At 41.6% G+C, this 21,062-nt stretch overlaps 1 protein-coding gene across 2 annotated transcripts in view; it reads right to left on the reverse strand.

Moving 5' to 3' along the window:
- The window catches only part of LOC124255908 (serine/threonine-protein kinase SIK3-like), a 95,792-nt gene that overhangs the window by 25,012 nt on the left and 49,718 nt on the right, over nucleotides 1-21,062 (reverse strand). For both annotated transcript variants that reach the window (XM_046689855.1, XM_046689856.1), the window contains exons 4-12: nucleotides 13,100-13,261; nucleotides 9,369-9,493; nucleotides 8,309-8,432; nucleotides 7,427-7,662; nucleotides 5,707-5,878; nucleotides 5,030-5,172; nucleotides 3,957-4,260; nucleotides 2,547-2,835; nucleotides 1,091-1,245 (exon numbers count right to left, since the gene is read on the reverse strand). In XM_046689855.1, coding sequence (XP_046545811.1) covers nucleotides 1,091-1,245; nucleotides 2,547-2,835; nucleotides 3,957-4,260; nucleotides 5,030-5,172; nucleotides 5,707-5,878; nucleotides 7,427-7,662; nucleotides 8,309-8,432; nucleotides 9,369-9,493; nucleotides 13,100-13,261 — 1,710 coding nt within the window. The remainder of the gene's footprint in view (nucleotides 1-1,090; nucleotides 1,246-2,546; nucleotides 2,836-3,956; nucleotides 4,261-5,029; nucleotides 5,173-5,706; nucleotides 5,879-7,426; nucleotides 7,663-8,308; nucleotides 8,433-9,368; nucleotides 9,494-13,099; nucleotides 13,262-21,062) is intronic.

Below are 21,062 nucleotides of genomic sequence, written 5' to 3' on the forward strand. Positions count from 1 at the left end.
CGGACCGATGAATTGCAATCTAACTCGAAAACTAATAAACATATTATACTCAATGAAACGTTGATCATAATCAAAACATCATACCCACTCTGTGAGGTTTTTGCAGAATTTTTGTCTTAAAATAAAAAAGTTGTTTAACAATCTATCATTAAAATATTGACACAGTTCACTATTTGTTATGAGGGAGGAGTGCAGAGAAAGGGACAGCCAGGTGTTCGAGAACGGATGGAGACGGCGCAGCACAGGTTAATGAATAAATAACTTTGTCTGTGAACGGTTTCTTGAACACCTGGCTGTCCCTTTTCTCTGCACTCCTCCTTCGTAACAAACAGTGAACTGTGTCAATATTTTAATGATAGTTTGAGAAACATCATTACTATTTTTAGGACAAAAATTCTGCAAAAAACTCTCAGAGTGGGTATGATGCTTTGATTATGATCAGCGTTTCATTGAGTATGTTATGTTGATTAGTTTTCGAGTTAGATTGCAATTCATCGGTCGCTTTTGACAAACAAACTGTAATCTGTACATTAGGGCTAGGTCAGGGGTATGTTGGTCAGTAAGGTCAGTAGAATGTTTTTATAATGATTTCCTGTGGTTTTCAAGATGGACTCAAGATGAAGTGAAAGTTTTCACAGCAATTAATGATTTCCTGTTGTCCATCAGCCCATCTAGCTAAGGCCACGTTACTGTATAAACTTCTCCAAGATTAACTTTCTCCAAGATAACATGAGATCTACAATAATGTAGAAGAAAGAAAGTGCGCCAGAACAACTTAATGAAATGATTCGCCAATCCAAGTGAATTTCAAGTTAATCAATCTGACAATGAACTCAATAACCTGAGTGAACTGATTATATAATTATATATAACCTCTTAACTATATCAAAACAATATATATACAGTCTCAGCTTGTGTTTGTCCATTATTTGTCATGGGTGTGGGAATTGCCCTACTAGTTACAAAACAAGTGTGGGGAAATGTCAAGATGGGGAATTGTCCGTACACCGTGGAGCCTGAGGCAACTGAGTCCCCTCTTGAGGACAGGCAAGAGGAAGATAGAGAGACTGGATGAGGATGACCAACTCACTAGTTGAGCGTTCTGTGGGGGACAGGAGGCCCCCGCCTCGTCTATGTCTGATTGGCTGGAGGGACAGTTTCCGCTGCAGCTCCTCGGGAATCTCATTCATTGGATTGGCCATCGCTAACGTGTGCCGTTTGGACCACCCACGGTTGTTTAAATATCTGAAAGGAGAGAACACAGGAGTGTCATCTTTTGCTATGTATGTTGTCACTGGACATAGGATGGTCAGTAGTTGCCAGAGAGAGCAAGGTCATAGTTTAATCTAAAGTCCACCCTGCAAGGCGGTCACTCACCTCTGTACTGACTGAACACCCTCAGGCATCAAGCCCTGCACCCTCCCACACCTGTGTACTGACAAGCCCTGCACCCTCCCACACCTGTGTACGGCATCAGCATCCGGCTCCTGGTCTAGCCCTCACCTTCCACCTCGCCTAATGAAGCCCCATCCCGACTCAACTGTGCACTGACAAGCCCTGGCCCCCTCACTCACCTGTGCACTGGCAAGCCCTGCCCCCTCACTCACCTGTGTACTGACAAGCCCTGCCCCCTCGCTCATCTGTGCACTGACAAGCCTTGCCCCCTCACTCACACACCTGTGGACTGACAAGCCCTGCCCCCTCACACACCTGTGTACTGACAAGCCCTGCACCCTCACACACCTGTGTACTGACAAGCCCTGCCCCCTCACACACCTGTGTACTGACAAGCCCTGCTCCCTCACACCCTCACACACCTGTGTACTGACAAGCCCTGCCCCCTCACACACCTGTGTACTGACAAGCCCTGCCCCCTCACACACCTGTGTACTGACAAGCCCTGCTCCCTCACACACCTGTGTACTGACAAGCCCTGCTCCCTCACACACCTGTGTACTGACAAGCCCTGCCCCACTCACACACCTGTGTACTGACAAGCCCTGCTCCCCTCACACACCTGTGCACTGACAAGCCCTGCCCCCTCACACACCTGTGTACTGACAAGCCCTGCACTCCCTCACACACCTGTGTACTGGCAAGCCCTGCCCCCTCACTCACCTGTGCACTGACAAACCCTGCCCCTCACCACCTGTGCCTGACCCCTGCCCCCACTCTCACCTGTGCACTGACAAACCCTGCCCCCTCACTCACCTGTGCACTGACAAACCCTGCCCCCTCACTCACCTGTGCACTGACAAACCCCTGCCCCTCACTCACCTGTGCACTGACAAACCCTGCCCCCTCACCTGTGCACTGACAAACCCTGACAAGTCCCCCTCACTCACCTGTGCACTGACAAGCCCTGCCCCCTCACTCACCTGTGCACTGACAAGCCCTGCCCCCCTCACTCACCTGTGCACTGACAAGCCCTGCCCCCCTCACTCACCTGTGCACTGACAAGCCCTGCCCCCTCACTCACCTGTGCACTGACAAGCCCTGCCCCCTCACACACCTGTGGACTGACGAGCCCTGCCCCCCTCACTCACCTGTGCACTGCATCAGCGTCCGGCTCCTGGTCTGATCCCACATCCTCCACCTCCTCAACTGTGATAGAGTTCTGCAGGGACGGCGTGGGCAGTGGGATCCCTGTAGGTGACAGTGTCGACTGGCTTAGGGGAGACAACCCTGTCGGGGACAGTGTGGTCTGACTCAGGGGAGACAACCCTTCATGACTTCCTGGTTGGCTGTCGAAGTACATCTGGCGTTGGAAGTGTTGTGAGAAGCGGTGGATGTTAGCACCACCATCAGATGCTCTTCTACCCATCTGGGATGTACCTAAATCAGAGGGAGGTTAGAGTAACGGCCCACCTCTCAGTGCAACAAATATGAGACAGGTAAATAAGTGAGTGACTTTGGTTTTACGCCGCTTTTAGCAATATGCTAGCAATGTTACAGCAGGGGACACAATAAATGGGCTTCACACATTGTACACATGTTGGGAATCAAACCAGGCCCTTAGGTGAGATGAATGGAAGCATTAACTACTAGGCTAAACCACTGCCCTGTTGATTAAGGGTAAAACATAAATCACATCATGTAAATAATCACATTGTGACACAATGTCTACAATATGTAACCACATCTGGGATAAACTTGAAAGAGAGGGAGGTTAAAGTAATGGCACAGCAGACAGCAGCAAATATGAGGAAGGTTTAAGTAGTGGTAGTCTAATTAATTGAGTGAGTTTAGTTTTACGCTGCACTCAGCAATATTCCAGCTATATGGCGGCGGTCTGTAGATAATGAAGTCTGGACCAGACAATCCAGTGATCAACAGCATGAGCATCAATCTGCGCAATTAGCAACCGATGACATGTGTCAACCAAGCCAGGGAGCCTGACCACCGGACCCCTTTAATCGCCTCTTACCAAATTAATTGAAATAATCGAAGATTGGTCGCAGTGACTAAACGACCAAGCAATTGATCATGTTTTCTCATAATCGACCACAAACAATTTTGGAACACTTGTTTGCATTAATAATATTTTGCACAAGGTTGATTTTGTCTGTGTCAGTAAATTTACATTTCATAATCACTGCAAGCTCGTTCCAAGTCATGATTGAATTGATCTTAATGATTCCAGGAAATTTATGTTCCTAACATACTAGTCAGATGCGAAATTTGCAAATACATTTTGAGCATTTTGCACAAAAAAACCCAAAGAACTACAGGTCTTTATAAATTTGTGTGTGCATTAATAAAAACAACAGGAAAATTTCATAAATGACGCAAACCAATTATTTTCGATAATCTACGTGTTGTAATGAACCAATCATCAATTATGAGATTTTAACCAATTCCCAAAACAAGGTTTAAGTTATGGGCCAACTCATAAGTCATGTTTTCTATAAGAATACCCTCAGACAATTTTAACAATCTGAAACAACAAATCATACCTTGCCCTGGAATGGGAGGCTGAAGCAGGTTGTGATCAGTGATGGAGACGTTCTGGAGGGGCGAGGAGACTGGTGGGAGGTACTGCGGGAGGTTTGTGTTGGGGAACGTCGTGAACGGCATGAAGAACGTCGGCTGGGGAGTGGCTATGAGGGCTTGGTTCTGGGCCATCTTGACTCGGGCATCTTCTGGCGCCTCGTGCCGGGGGTCGCCAACTCCGACTGTGTGGCGCCGCATCGCCAAATACCGTGCCAGAGCCTCTGGGCATGGCTCCTCGTCAGAATCTGACTGATTACTGTCCTCAGGCTGGGAAAGAAGAAAAACAGAGTTATCTCCCCTTGAATTACCTCAACGATCTCATTACTGATCTGTTTGATTGGCATTTTTAGAAGTAGATGAATGATAGGAAAGGTAGATACATTATGGATAACAACTTCTTCAAAATCTTATGATGCGACGTTTCGGTATACATTCCCGGACAAAAACAAAACTGTCCAAAATGTGACTTAAATATGAATCATGCCATGTGTACACTAAGTGGATAAAGTCAGTTTTAGAGAATTTCACAAGCATCCAGGTTAGTTATTCAGCAATTGGCCCCTCAAACTAAGGTGTGCTTTCTTTCGTTGTTTATCAATGTAAAAAGTCAATTAGAATGAGAAATGTTCCAATTTTGACCGTTGAAAGTATTTTGGAGTTGTAGAGAAATTTAACGATGAATCCTTCACAAGCTTGATAAACATGTGAGAGGCATGATAAAACAATGTTTTCAAAATCTAAGAAATTTAATACATTAAATATAACATCCATATAAATTATTATAAATAAAACATGTTGCTGTTTGCAGTTAGCTTTGTGTATGATCATTGAATTGAACATTTTTAATCTTCAGAGAAGTAAGATTATGCTATCATTTCACATGACATATATATGACACTTAAACGAGTTCCATGAAATGACACAAACAATTTTGACAATTGATTGGCTTTAATGAACCAATCATCAATCATGAGATTACTATGTACCAAGTTTAAATACTAGAATGAAGTGATCATGTAAAAGTGGTTTTACTCACAGCTGAGAGTTGATTTTTGTCGTTGTTAAATTGCACTTGGGTAATGGCACTTAGATGAGCAGCTAGGAGGGGCAGGGTGGTGGGGGGTTGAGGAGACGCCCTCTCCCCTTCGTGGACCTCCACAGGCACCTCCACTCGCTCCACTGGAACACACATCGCGACAGTATGAGGTCATGTCTTGACAATATGAGATTACACGTTGACAATATGAGTTCACTTGTTGACAGTATGAGGTCACATCTTGACAGTATGAGATCACATCTTGACAATACGAGGTCACATCTTGAAAGTATGAGATCACATCTTGACAATATGACATCTAACCCAGATATTCACAGGTCACCACCCGAACCCGTCAGTCGCCTCTTACGACAAGCATGGGTTGCTGAAGACCAGATCTGACCCAGATATTCACGGGTCACCACCCGATCCCGTCAGTCGCTTCTTACGACAAGCATGGGTTGCTGAAGACCAGATCAGACCCGGATATTCACGGGTCACCACCCGATCCCATCAGTCACCTTTTACGACAAGAATGGGTTGCTGAAGACCGGATCTGACCCATATATTCACGGTTCACCACCCGATCCCATCAGTCGCCTCTTACGACAAGAATGGGTTGCTGAAGACCAGATCTGACCCGGATATTCACGGGTCACAAGGTGGTCATTACTCACCCACACCAGTGGTGATGCTGGACCTCCTCTCTGTCCTCGTCGCTATGGGCAAGTTCTGGGGCAGAACTATACTAGGAAGTTTGCTGGTCAGTGTCTTTGGATGCTTTTTGTATTTCTCAAGGAGTAGATGGTAGATTGCACTGTGGTGGTCGTAGCACTGCTCCAGCACAGACTGAAACAGGGAAGGTTGAGCTGTGTCCTAACACAGAGGAGACACATAAGTTGTTCACTGGTCTCGAGGGGGACATCAACCCATGGGCCCCGAAGGACCAGTGAACAACGTATTTATCTTACCGAACACCTCAATGGTTATTTTGAACTGTTTGAAGCACGGGTATCGGATCATAGTATGGAGTACCAGACGACTAGTAAAACAAATTTAGAGTTATCTCCCTTCCATCGATTTGCATTCGCAAAACATCAGTAATTTCCGTACATCATACGTGATTCAATGTTATTCGAGATAAAGAATTACTACTACGTAGTACCAAAGGAGTTTGGTATTCCTAGCGGGGTACATAGAAAATGTTACTCGCTTGTAAGCGGGGTACATTGAAAATAATAGAAGAGCGCTCAGCCAATCAGAAAACGACATTTATATGTGACGCAAGATAAGCAGCATTGCAGGCTAAACAGTTTGGGGAAATTCAAATGCAAACATACAAACAATTATAGGTACTAAAGAAAGCAGTCAATCATAAAACAGGGTTCAAATAGATTATTATTGAAGACATTTTTAGAGGTTTTTCAGGGTAGGAAGGTTGGTTGGATAATTGTTTAACGCCGCACTCAGCATTATTTGATCTTTATGACTGCGGTCTTTAAATAATCAAGTGAAGACCAGACAATCCAGTGATCAACAACATGAGGATCGATCTGCACAATTGGGAACCGATGACATATGTCAACCAAGTCAGCGAGTCTGACCACTCGATCTCGTTAGTCGCCCCTTACGACAAGTATGGGTTACTGAAGACCAATTCTAACCCGGATCTTCACAGGTAAAGCCCAGGCAACAATTTCAAGGAGTATAGAAACACATACAAGGCACAGTTAAGTACACACAAGGTTGGTTGCTGCACTTGGAAAGTTTGGATTGAGATTAATTAACACCCATTGTCATTGCAAGGTATTTTTAATATGTATTAATTTATTGTAAAATCATAACTTGCCAAGCTTTGCTAAATATGGAGCCTTTATAGGGCAAATCACTGGCAATTAGGCCTTTTCAAAGCTAAAACAATATTAGCACCTTTTTAGGGTAAAATGACCAAATTTCAGGCATTTTCAAGCCTGTGCGACCCTTGTATAGCTGTCTCTCTTGCATGCCTCCCTATCCAGAGTTATCTCCCTTACTCTAAACTATTGCTATTCGTCCATAATCTTACAGTTTTATGTTTGACATAAAGATGAGTGAGTGAGTGAGTTAAGTTTTACGTGGCACTCAGCAATATTCCAGCTATATGCCGGCGGTCTGTAAATAATCGAGTCTGGACCAGACAATCCAGGGATCAAAAGCATGACCATCAATCTAGGCAATTGGGATACGATGACATGTGTCAACCCAGTCAGCGAGCCTGACCACCCGATCCCGTTAGTCGCATCTTACGACAAGCATGGGTTACTGAAGATCAATTCTAACCCGGATCTTCACGGGTCTGACATCTAGATGATGTGAGGGAGAAAGTGTCCCGCCTCCCAAATGTGGACTCCACCTCACCTTCAAGGTCCTCTCCTTGTCGAAGCCTAGTTCCTCGATATACTGCAGGATCTGGGGGTTTGGTTGGATCGTGCGGGTTGGGTCCAGGTCCTCAACTTGGTTGTACTCCTGGATCATTTGCTGAAACTCCACGTCTATGTCGCCGAGCTTCATCCACTTATGTGTAATTATCTGGTCCACTGACAACCTCTTGTTGGCATCAACAATCAGCATGTGTCGGATTAAGTTTTCACACTCTGAGGACAAAACAGATTGGGAATGTTTCACATAATCTGTTCCAGCATGTGATCAACAAATTTGCCACATTTCGAAAGGACTAATTTAAATTCTAAATGTTACGTCTAAATCCACTGCCCATGTGCCTGGCTTGATTTCAAAGATTCAGCTCACGTGCAGAGATTTTAAATTTGTGCATTTTTGGTACACTGAGATCACAAAACCAAATGCTAGTGACAGTGCCAAACATCAAAACCAACTTTGGCAAAAGGTCGTTCGCTTTCAATGCAGCAATGAAGTGGAATGCGCTACCGCTTGAACTCAAAACCAGCGAGTCACTAACATCTTTTAAGACTGGCCTCAAAACATTTCTTTTCAAGTGTCAATTTCCATCTTAAGCGCACAGAGCATTTTATTAGTGAATGACGCGCTATATAAATGCAATTATTATTAATTATTATTATTACATCTTGACTCTAGTTTATACTCTCACTAATCAAACATAGCCCAATCTAACATGAACAAATCAAGCACGGATGGATCAAGCATAGATAAATCAAAGATGAGTGAATCAAACTAACATGGATGACTCAAACATTCATGAATCAGGCATGGCCAAATCAAAAATGACTGAATCAAGCAAAATGAAGTGGCCCTAGCACTCACCTGTAGACATGAAAAATGGAATGCGGAATTTGCCGCTGAGCACCCGAGATCGCAGCGACTGCAGTGTGCTGCCATCAAATGGCAGAGCACCACACACAAGTACATAGAGAACCACCCCCAGACTCTGCAAACATACAGCATTTATTATGTATCTAAAGTCATAATTACCTTCAGAAACATCATCAATATCTCAATCACAACAACTGCCAGATTTACTGCTCGGCATGCTCCTTTATCCTTAAAAGTTAAGAGGCAGTGGTGGGAACAAACAAGCCATTGTGTCGTCCACCTCAAGGGCGTCATATTCCCTCTCACAAACAGTTCCAGATAAGCATAGGGGGACAAACTACTCAACCAGACATCCACCTTGAGGGTCACATATGTTATATTTGGGATTACACTTTCTTAGTAAAGTACAAATTCTAGTACTTTTTGGGTTGAGTCTCTTCCGGGGTTCGAACCCACACCCTCAGAGTCAGGCACCCTCTGAGGGTGTGGGTTTGAATCCCGGATGGGACTCAACCCAAAAAGTACTAAATCAGTACTAGAAAAGTGTAATCCCAAATATAACATATGTTACATTTGACCACTTTCTAAAATGGCATTGTGTATATCATAGCTTTCGGCCGTGGGAGCCGTGCCAATTAACACTTATCAGAGGGGTACACAAAGTCCGCAGTCTAGACCACCAGTTGTCCGACTTCCATTTTTGTGGAGGACGCGGTTGCTAAGCGGTCTAGGTGTCTGACTTTGTGTGCTGGTGATTAGGTGCCTGACTCTGAGGGTGTGGGTTCGAATCCCGGATGGGACTCAACCCCAAAAGTACTAGAATCTGTGCTTTACTAAGAAAGTGTAATCCCAAATATAACATATGTTACATTTGACCACTTTCTAAAATGGCATTGTGTATTTCACACTTTGAGGGTGTCATATTCCCTCTCAAACACTTCCAGATAAGCATAGAGGGTACAAACTACTCACCAAGAAATCCACTTTGAGGGTGTCATATTCCCTCTCACAAAGAGTTCCAGATAAGCTAGGGGGGGGACAAACTACTCACCCAGACATCCACCTTGGGGGCGTCATATTCCCTCCCTTCGAACAGCTCTGGGGCAGCATATGGGGGACTGCCACACCATGTTTTCAGTTTGGTTCCAGGGGAGAAATAGTTGCTGAACCCAAAATCTGTAACCAGGGAGATTTCAACATCAATATTTAACATGACACTCAATAAATCTCAGAACTATACCCTCATCAACGACAAGACCAGTTGAGTCCTCTTTTCCTCCACAATATCATCAACATATTTGTCTGGTGTCCCCTGCCGTGATATTGCTGGAAAGTGGAATATTGCTAAAAGTGGCATAAAACCCAACTCACTCACTCAAAATATTTGTAACTAAAATAATTATGTGCAGTTTGTCTGTTTCCCAGGTGTTAGAAAATATATTTAAAATGAGTCCAACAGAAATATAAAATTTTGATTCAAATTTTGGTATCTCTAGCTCTGAAATTTATTTATTTCCATATTTTCTTATAGTTTACTTAACAATGTACTACTTATCCATTATTATACTGCATTTCTGTATTTTCTTTATTAATTGTATAGTTAATAATGTACTAACTTTTGTATTGTAAAGTCGCCTTTTGTGGCAAGCATGGGTTGCTGAAGACCTATTCTACCCCAGATCTCCACGGGTCCAATAACATCTCAAACACATCTGAGTAGGACTGCATGGCATTACCAGTGTAGCGGTATATCGCAATACGCTTTTTAAACAATACGTATTGCAATATTTTTTCAGAGAACCGGTATATTGGGTAAAGAACATATGAAGTGTTTGTGATTATCTTTATGGTTTAAATTAAAATATACAAACTTTCATTCACAAAAAAATGTTTTCCTTCTTATTCAATGACAAAATGGCATACTGTAATAGTATGAACTGTGTAAAAATGACAATAGAATCCTGACTGTGCAACCTAATTTTGAGATTGATGTTATCAGAACCATATCATATATGTTTACGGACTTATAATGTAGAAAATAGGATTGACATGCACAATTAGTGTCACCCACTGCCAAACACTTAAGTTACCAATATATCGCAATACAGGTCCCTGAATCGCAATATATTGCAATACAGTTTATTTGCCAATACACAGCCTACATCTGAGCATTCAAGATACTTGTATACAAAGAGTGATTGCATTTTCAAAAGTCAGATGAAGGGAGACAACTCCTCCAACCATGAGAGAGTAGAGGTTGCTCCAACACTTCGTGATGTCCACATGACTAGGACTGGATCCATTCTAGGCAAACAATCCTCCAGTTGCCATTGTGTCCAACTGATCCACATTCTAGTTGTCACGGTTTATACGATGTGTATTTCTGTGTATTTGACACAGTTATTTCCTGAAACACCCACAAAGGTTTTGGATAGAGTCACAACTGATGTACTAAATTCGGCTAGGAAATCTACACTCAGCCTGAGTATTCTTCCAGCAGAAGAATGGCCTATCTGGCTATTTGGATATTAAGGTTGGCGTCCAGCAGTAGAATGGACCTACCGGCTATTTTGATATTAAGGTTGGCGTCCAGCAGTAGAATGGTCCTACCAGCTATTTGGACATTAAGGTTGGCGTCCAGCAGTAGAATGGACCTACCAGCTATTTTGACATTAAGGTTGGCATCCAGCAGTAGAATGGACCTACTGGCTATTTGGACATTAAGGTTGGTGTCCAGCAGTAGAATGGACCTACCAGCTATTTTGATATTAAGGTTGGCGTCCAGCAGTAGAATGGACCTAAGCTATTTTGATATTAAGTTTGGCGTCCAGCAGTAGAATGGACCTACCGGCTATTTTGATATTAAGGTTGGCGTCCAGCAGTAGAATGGACCTACCGGCTATTTTGATATTAAGGTTGGCGTCCAGCAGTAGAATGGACCTACCAGCTATTTGGATATTAAGGTTGGCGTCCAGCAGTAGAATGGACCTACCAGCTATTTTGATATTAAGGTTGGCGTGCCCAGCAGTAGAATGGACCTACCAGCTATTTTGACATTAAGGTTGGCGTCCAGCAGTAGAATGGACCTACCAGCTATTTGGATATTAAGGTTGGCGTCCAGCAGTAGAATGGACCTACCAGCTATTTGGATATTAAGGTTGGTGTCCAGCAGTAGAATGGACCTACCAGCTATTTTGATATTAAGGTTGGCGTCCAGCAGTAGAATGGACCTACCAGCTATTTGGACATTAAGGTTGGCGTCCAGCAGTAGAATGGACCTACCGGCTATTTTGATATTAAGGTTGGCGTCCAGCAGTAGAATGGACCTACCAGCTATTTGGATATTAGGTTTGGCATCCAGCAGTAGAATGGACCTACCGGCTATTTTGATATTAAGGTTGGTGTCCAGCAGTAGAATGGACCTACCAGCTATTTTGACATTAAGGTTGGTGTCCAGCAGTAGAATGGACCTACCAGCTATTTGGACATTAAGGTTTGCGTCCAGCAGTAGAATGGACCTACCAGCTATTTGGACATTAAGGTTGGTGTCCAGCAGTAGAATGGACCTACCAGCTATTTGGATATTAAGGTTGGCATCCAGCAGTAGAATGGACCTACCAGCTATTTTGATATTAAGGTTGGCGTCCAGCAGTAGAATGGACCTACCAGCTATTTTGACATTAAGGTTGGCGTCCAGCAGTAGAATGGACCTACCAGCTATTTGGACATTAAGGTTGGCGTCCAGCAGTAGAATGGACCTACCAGCTATTTGGACATTAAGGTTGGCGTCCAGCAGTAGAATGGACCTACCAGCTATTTGGACATTAAGGTTTCCAGGTAGAATGGACCTACCTAGCAGTAGAATGGACCTACCAGCTATTTGGACATTAAGGTTGGCGTCCAGCAGTAGAATGGACCTACCAGCTATTTTGGACATTAAGGTTAAGGTTGGCATCCAGCAGTAGAATGGACCTACCAGCTATTTGGATATTAAGGTTTGCATCCAGCAGTAGAATGGACCTACCAGCTATTTTGATATTAAGGTTGGCATCCAGCAGTAGAATGGACCTACCAGCTATTTGGACATTAAGTAGTAGAATGGACCTACCAGCTATTTTGATATTAAGGTTGGTGTCCAGCAGTAGAATGGACCTACCAGCTATTTGGACATTAAGGTTGGCGTCCAGCAGTAGAATGGACCTACCAGCTATTTTGACATTAAGGTTGGTGTCCAGCAGTAGAATGGACCTACCAGCTATTTGGACATTAAGGTTGGCGTCCAGCAGTAGAATGGACCTACCAGCTATTTGGACATTAAGGTTTGCGTCCAGCAGTAGAATGGACCTACCAGCTATTTTGACATTAAGGTTGGCGTCCAGCAGTAGAATGGACCTACCGGCTATTTTGACATTAAGGTTGGCATCCAGCAGTAGAATGGACCTACCTGGCTATTTTGATATTAAGGTTGGCGTCCAGCAGTAGAATGGACCTACCAGCTATTTTGATATTAAGGTTGGCGTCCAGCAGTAGAATGGACCTACCAGCTATTTTGATATTAAGGTTGGCGTCCAGCAGTAGAATGGACCTACCAGCTATTTTGATATTAAGGTTGGCATCCAGCAGTAGAATGGACCTACCAGCTATTTTGATATTAAGGTTGGTGTCCAGCAGTAGAATGGACCTACCAGCTATTTTGATATTAAGGTTGGTGTCCAGCAGTAGAATGGACCTACCAGCTATTTTGATATTAAGGTTTGGCGTCCAGCAGTAGAATGGACCTACCAGCTATTTTGATATTAAGGTTGGCATCCAGCAGTAGGTTTTCAGCCTTGAGATCCCGGTGGACAATGTGACGACAGTGGCAGTAGGACACAGCAGCTACAATCTGTTTGAACTTCTTTCGTGCTTCTTTTTCATTCATTCTCCCGTGAGCAACAAGGTGATCTGGAACAATAAACAAAATCCTCAACATTCTCGTCAAATTGAAATCAACTCCTTTCAGTCAGGGTAGCAATCAATACAGAGGAAGAGATTGGCCCTAGACCTCCAGTCCTCACTGAAACTAGAGCTGGTTATCGTTACATTTCGTCAGATCGATAATCGCTAGTGTCAGATCAATAATCAATCGATTATAATCGTTTGGACGGTCATTTCATAGTCAATACCTACGTTAGCGAACTAACTTCCGGGCTGTTGTCAGCACCTGTCAACTCACTTCAATGATGGACCATTGTTGTCAGCACCTGTCAATTTCGTAGTATTTCAATGATGACGTGAGGCCATTCTGGGAAAGGCTTCCCTAATCTAAACATGTATCTAGCATTGCCACTGGCTGACAGGGGAATAAAAGTTTTAATGCACACTTGATTATTTCTGACAGCTTCCATTAAAATTTTAAACAAGCAATGACTTAGACCAGATTAAACGGTAAAAGACAAACACAAGGTAGAATAAAAACTGTTCTAATGCATGTGCATACAGCCCATCCAAATAATGATTATTTCCGATGGATCGATCTGCAGTTTATTTGACTTCAATTGACAATAGCAATACAATTTGACTTAGATCGAGCGATTAAACAATCCTCAACGATTAATGGCTCCAGCACTACTGTTAAACTGACCAGTAACAGGCTATGTCTCGTAATAAAGACTCCTGAGGTATGTGAGGTGGTGGTGCAGTTGCACTATCTAAGGTCTTAGTCTGGCATACAGCCCGGAGGTCACAAATCAGTTCTGCTATCTACTGTATACCATTCCAGGTTCATGATATTTTTACCCGTGAAGATCCGGGATAGAATTGGTCTTCAGTAATCCATGCTTGTCGTAAGAGGTTACAAACGTGATCGGGTTGTCAGACTCGTTGATTTGGTTCACACAAGTCATCATATCCCAATTGTCTAGATCGATGCTCATGCTGTTCATCACTGGATTGTCTGGGTCAAAGTACCGCCTCTGTGGTGTAGTGGTTAGAGCGTCTGCCCGGAGAATGGAAGGTCGCGGGTTTGATCCCTGACCATACCAAAAGATGTTAAAGTATGGTACTTGTTGGTCCCTGCCTGGCGCTCGGCATTAATGGGTACAACAAGGACTGGTCGGCTCAGAGTCAGTATAATGTGTCTGAGTGGGGTATTCAGGCTGTAACGAATACACTATGTTGCGAATATGATACGTATCACGAATATTGGGTACCGAATACGAATAATTATTCACGAATACAATATTGTAGTTAAGTGACTGATGCACAATATTGAATGCCCATGTTGACAGTGTTAATTTGTCACAGCAATAACCAGTCATCTCATGACACTCAAATTTGGTATGTAATAGTTAAGTTGACAGTACCATGTGCGGCCTTGGCAAACTAACATGACTTGCGCTACTACAAGGCTAGTACATAATGCATTCTTGCATATCTCATTTTGAAAAAGGACATAAGGGTTCAAGTAAAACACACTCCCTTAAAAATTGTAAATATTCATGAATATTCGGTTCTGGTGACCACGAATAACGAATTGAATTCATGAAGGGCTACGGTTCGATTCACCGAATATGCGAGTGAATCGTTACAGCCTTAGTATTCATGCTTCACTGCGGCATGGTATCTCAGTGAGCTAGCACTATAAAACCAGCTTCAGTCTGGGCTAGTACAAGCAGCCGCACATACCATACACACGCATGCACGTCATCATATGAGCGAAATATTCTCAAGCACGACGTTAAACCCAATTTCACCTCACCTCACCTGGGTCAAAGTCGATTATTTACAGACGGACGCCATATAGCTGGAATATTGCTGTGTGCGGCGTAAAACTAAACTCAATCACTCATGATATCTGTTTTGTAGTATGAACACTCTAACATATGTGAAGTTTACACAGAATCGTCTGTCTGTTGTCTTGTCATGGTAAGTCAATGGGTAGTACATTAACACTGTCAACAAGATCAAAACAGGTGAAACAATTATTTTGTTATCGTTTCACTAAACATATTGAATAATACATCAACTGCTGCCTACTTTTTATCCCACATTTTTATTCCTTACCCAATATTTATATTATTAACCAATATCCGTCACATGCATCATAATTGCCTTAAAATAGATTAATCGTAGCCCTGGTAAAAAGGTGTATGAAAACCCTGCATTAAATCGCTTTTCTCTTCCTCCAAGTACCGGTCCAGTTAACAGTGACATGTGTCATGTAAATCCATAACTACTGAAACAGGATTCTCTAAGTATGGAATGGGATCTTTAGACTGATTCTGCTGACTCCATCCCTATAATGTCCTGAGAACAGGTCAAGATGACCCGTATATGACTTAGTCGCCAGGTCAGGGGTCTTGTTAGTGGCCATCCAGCTGCTTGAGATCAGGCAGCTGCCTCAGTACACGTGTACCGATGCCAACAATAATAGACATCTTGGGGCTGGTGCAGCTGGACTAGATGTTAAATGACAAACTAGATGGTAAATGACAAACTAGATGGTAAATGACAAACCAGATGGTAAATGACAAACTAGATGGTAAATGACAAACCAGACATATGGGATTAATTCCCTGATGGCATAAAATTGTAATTAACTTAGGCCAGACCAATTTTATTTCTTGTTTTACGGATCTGCCAGTCGGATCTTTTCAACAATCAAAAAAAAAAGAAAAAAAGAAAAATTAATTTTGAACAATGAAGAGAGTTCTATGGATATACAACTTCTTTAACATAACATGAGCGACGTTTCGCTGTAGCTAGTAACACAGTTATCAAACAAATGATGTACAACACTAGAAGCAAGGTATATGGGTCATTTTCAAAATTGGTAGGATTTTCTGTCCGTTCCAAATAAAAAAACAATCTATTAACTTAAAAGGATTTTTTTGTGCTAGAAAACATATTTAGAAGTTTACTAGTCAGTAAAAGTGGTATATCATTAGTCTTGTCATTTTGAAATTTATATTTAGCCACATTTTAGGGTCAAAATTGGCCGATTTGCTCTGTCCGGAGGTGACGGTCCTAATATCAATGTTCACAAATAATGTAAATATAAATGCAAATAAACAAACTAATTCATATTATGCCAGTAACCATTGAACAGGCATACTCAAACTGCATTTAATTTTTTTTTTTAACTTAAAAAGTTTTTTTCTACAAATTGTAACATGCTTGTCCTGTCATTTTGTGTCCTGACCGTTACCAGTGTATGAAATTCCTGCAATAATTTCCCCATGGAGCTGGATTGTAATTCTACTACCTGTGTCTGCTTGAGCTAGTCCCTGTGGATGTGACAGCAAAAGAAATAATGAAATTATTTCACATTTTGCAGACAATTGACACTATCAAATAAGTATAAATGTTATGTGTCAACCTTAATTGTCCAGACCGTTACCAATGTATTTTGTGTCAAATATATCTCTTTGTTTTTTAACATTTCAATGGATATGTTGCCCAGAAATGGAAGAGGTGGAAGGCATGTCCTTTGAAATCTTTTAGGGATCATTCATTTTTTTATTTTAGATTTACGTACAAATTGTCTTGATCGTTACTGTCCAAACCGTTACCATTCTGCAAAGTAGCGGTTTGGACAGTCCTTGTAACGGTCTGGACAAAATGATTTGTATTTCAAAAAGTTGTTCATTACTATTTGAAATATAACAAATTTATTATTACTTTAAGGGTTAAGATATGTTTAAGCATGGAATTTTACTGTTCAAAGGAGTTTTGATGTAGTATCATAAAAAACACAGTCTCTAGTAACGGTTTGGACAAATAATAGTAACGGTCTGGACATATCTTTCATAAATTTCAATTTTAAAGAATATGTTCCATGGTGTGATAATAATTTTTTATTTACTTATCTATCTGCTTTAAATAATAAACACCAAAACGAATTTATCACGTTAAGTTTCTATTTTCTATAAGATCTATAGTCTATATAAATTAAAGGTAACGGTTAGGACATCTATGGTAACAGTATTCCAACCTTTAAAGATTTTTTGGGTGTAAACTGTTTTAACTTTAACTGTGAGATATGTAAGGCTACCGTTTACTTTGAATATTTGCTAGGTGCTAATATGTTGGCCAAACCTTTGTATTTGATAAATATGTGTTACCATCTCATGATTAACAAAAGTAAAGGTATCCAGTGAATGAAAGAAGGATATTTAAGTAGAGACTAATATTGCACCATAATATCAACAGCAAAATGACATCTATTCAGTGGCCTGTGTAGCATGACCATGTGTACAGTATCATAGTTGTTGCAGTACCTTTCAGAATTTAATCTTTTGGATCTTTTTAGAGGGATAACATTTGTTTGTTACACTGAAGTCCTGACCGTTACCAATAATGTCACAACCGTTACTATTCATTCAATTTTCGTTCCCCAATTGCACTCTTCTTTAGATTATAAGTGATTTTCAACCTAGACAGGTGTGTTTTTCTATTCTTTAGAAGCTACAGTTTGTTTTTATTCAAAAGCCTAAATTCATTCACAAGTTTCATATTGATATAACAAATGTCCAAACCGTTACCACAGCATGGAAGAAAACATGTCACATTTGTTACAAGTTAAAATTTCTAATACACATTTCACTGTCTGTCCAAAATAGGGTTAGCAGTTGAAGTAAATAATATAATTTTTTTCTTTCATGTTACCTGTTTCTATGTTGAATTAAATTGTTTAAGGTTTATGTCCAGCCCGTTACCATTCCTATCCAAACCGTTACCACTGTTGTCCTAACCGTTACTGGTGTTAATTGACTGCTCTAATTAATTCATGATAATACATGAAAACTCCTCTTTATGCTGGTGTCATCTAAAGATGTCCTGGGCTTAGTAGCTGATGTGATTTTTAGACAATATTACCTGCGGAAAGCTATATGCATAATAATGTTTGAGAAAAATGCAATTATTTTGTGGTAAATAAATGAAAGATACAAAATAACACTTTCAAAAATAATGATAATAGTTTTACCTTCAAGTTTGATTAATTCGATTGTAAAAGCTGTGTATGCCATCTTTAAAAGATTTTTATGAATTATATTTTAAAATCCTTATTCTGATTAAGAAGTGGTAACGGTCAGGACTTTCCCTCACCCTATTAATTACTTATGTATCAATTAAAAGGCCAATTAGTAAATTTGAGCCTGCATGTTTGTATTATTGAATAATTAAGTATTTGAGATTTCATTTGAATAAAACCTAAATCAATTTTCATGATGTTTGATTTTACTGTAATAAAGAATTGAAAATCCTACCAATTTTGAAAATGACCCATATATGTTTAGATTGTATTTTCCCCATATACACTTCATAATTTGTCAAAAGTAAAATACTCTTAGTATTTAAAAGGAATATTACTTTGACTGGTAATTTTATAAAAAAAAACCCTCCTGCCTTTAGGTTTTCTGAGGACAAAAGTCCGTAAAACAAGAAATAAAATTGGTCTGGCCTTATTAAATATAAATCTTCAGGTTTTCAGCCAGATGTTTGTAGCCATGGTTACCTAGAAGCGTAGCTAAGTGGGTACAGTTCTCACTCATCTCCAAAGGTGGGAAGCGTGTAACCTACAGTCTGTACATTTCAGTACAAGTGAAGTGTTGTGTAAAGCTTGTCACGCTGAATTGTACAGCCTCCATACCTGCTTATCTGTACAGAAATTGTTTAGCTGTTTGTTTGACACACTTGAACTTCATCTTGTTCATTTGCTTAATGTTGGCCATGCAAAAGTTTCATCCTCTATAAATGCACCATTTTTCACCAACCACACATTGTTTTTAATGACTACAAAAACACTTTCACAAACACGACATTGTTTTTGACACCTCACCAATAATTTGTCACCTCCAGCACACTATTTTCCACAACAACATGTTTCTAACAGGGAAAGAAACCATTTTGACTTAGTAACCACTGTTCGGTCATTTTATTTAGGTCAATGATGTTTTTTCAATTTCATTGGCCGAGTGAGTTATGACTTGGCAATATGGCGACGGCGATTTACATAGCTTCTTGTGATCATGATGATGGTTTGTGCAGGTATTTTCGTTTCAATTACGAATTCTTTTAATAGTTAAGTGTTTGATGAGTACTGTCCACATTGACACTCTGTTGTTATTGACCACGTTTTGATTTCAGGGAAAGAAGCCTTTCATCATTTGCCACAAGACCACAGGACCAGTGAGTGGACAATAATTAGTGGTCCTGTTTGTACTTCACTGGTCCAGAATAACATTCATAGATTTACTTAACTATCAATACAAAATTCACTGGCCACCAGGACCACTCCAAACTTATCATTTAGATGTCCTGATGAATTTTTACAAGCCAGAGAGTGAATTTAGTTTTACGACGCACTCAGCAATATTCCAGCTATATCATCACAGTATATGGTGGTGGTAGTTTTATGCCGCAGACTCAGCAATATTACATATTGACTAGCCAAGAACCACAGGACCACAGTAAACTTTGCACACTGTTTTTCCTACCATATTTTTTTTCGGAACCAGTAAACATTGTCTTTAATTAAACTTTACCCACTGCATACAGATTTTGTTTTCAAAGACTGCCCCGGCCCTTTCCACACTATCAACGCACAGGCGGATCCAGAGGCAGGGTGCGGGGGTGCGCATCCCCCCTTTTGTCCTGAAAGTTTATGAAATGACCATTGAAACTCTCGTGAAAACGATGAAGTGTGTACCCGTCCTTTCTCAGAATGTGCACACCTCCCCCCCTTCTCAAGAGCGTGCACCCCCTTTTCTCAAGAGTGTGCACCCCCCTTTCTCGAGTGTGTACACCCCTTTCTCAAGAGTGTGTACCCCCTTTTCTCAAGAGTGGGCACACCCTTTTCTCAAGAGTGTGCACCCCTTTCTCAAGAGTGTGCACCCCCTTTCTTAAGAGTGTGCACCCCCTTTCTTAAGAGTGTGCACCCCTTTTCTCAAGAGTGTGCACCCCTTTCTCAAGAGTGCACCCCTTTTCTCAAGAGTGTGCACCCCTTTCTCAAGAGTGTGCAGCCCCTTTCTCAAGAGTGTGCACCCCTTGCTTAAGAGTGTGCACCCCTTTTCTCAAGAGTGTGCACCCCCTTTCTCAAGAATGCTAAACCCCTTTCTCAACAGTGTGCTCCCCCCTTCTTAAGAGCGTGCACCCCTTTTCTCAAGAGTGTGCACCCCTTTTCTCAAGAGTGTGCACCCCTTTTCTCAAGAGTGTGCACCCCCTTTCTCAAGAATGTTAACCCCTTTCTCAAGAGAGTGTGCACCCCTTTTCTCAAGAGTGTGCACCCCTTTTCTCAAGAATGTGCACCCCTTTTTCTCAAGAGTGTGCACCCCTTTCTCAAGAGTGTGCACCCCCCTTTCTCAAGAATGTTAACCCCCTCTCTCAAGAGTGTGCACCCCTTTTCTCAAGAGTGTGCTTTTTTTCTCAAGAGTGTGCACCCCTTTTCTCAAGAGCTGCACCCCTTTCTCTCAAGAGTGTGCACCCCTTTCTCAAGAGTGTGCACCCCTTTTCTCAAGAGTGTGCACCCCTTTTCTCAAGAGTGTGCACCCCTTTTCTCAGAGTGTGCACCCCCTTTTCTCAAGAGTGTGCACCCCCCTTTTCTCAAGAGTGTGCACCCCCTTTTCTCAAGAGTGTGCACCCCTTTCTCAAGAGTGTGCACCCCCTTTTCTCAAGAGTGTGCACCCCCCTTCCTCAGAAAGCTGTATCGGTCCCTGTAATGGCTGTCCCTTTAATCTCTCACAGTGTGATAATCCTGGACACT

The sequence above is a fragment of the Haliotis rubra genome, unplaced genomic scaffold (genome assembly GCF_003918875.1).
Source record: "Haliotis rubra isolate DU_JTF1 unplaced genomic scaffold, ASM391887v1 Scf611, whole genome shotgun sequence".
NCBI lineage: Eukaryota > Metazoa > Mollusca > Gastropoda > Lepetellida > Haliotidae > Haliotis > Haliotis rubra.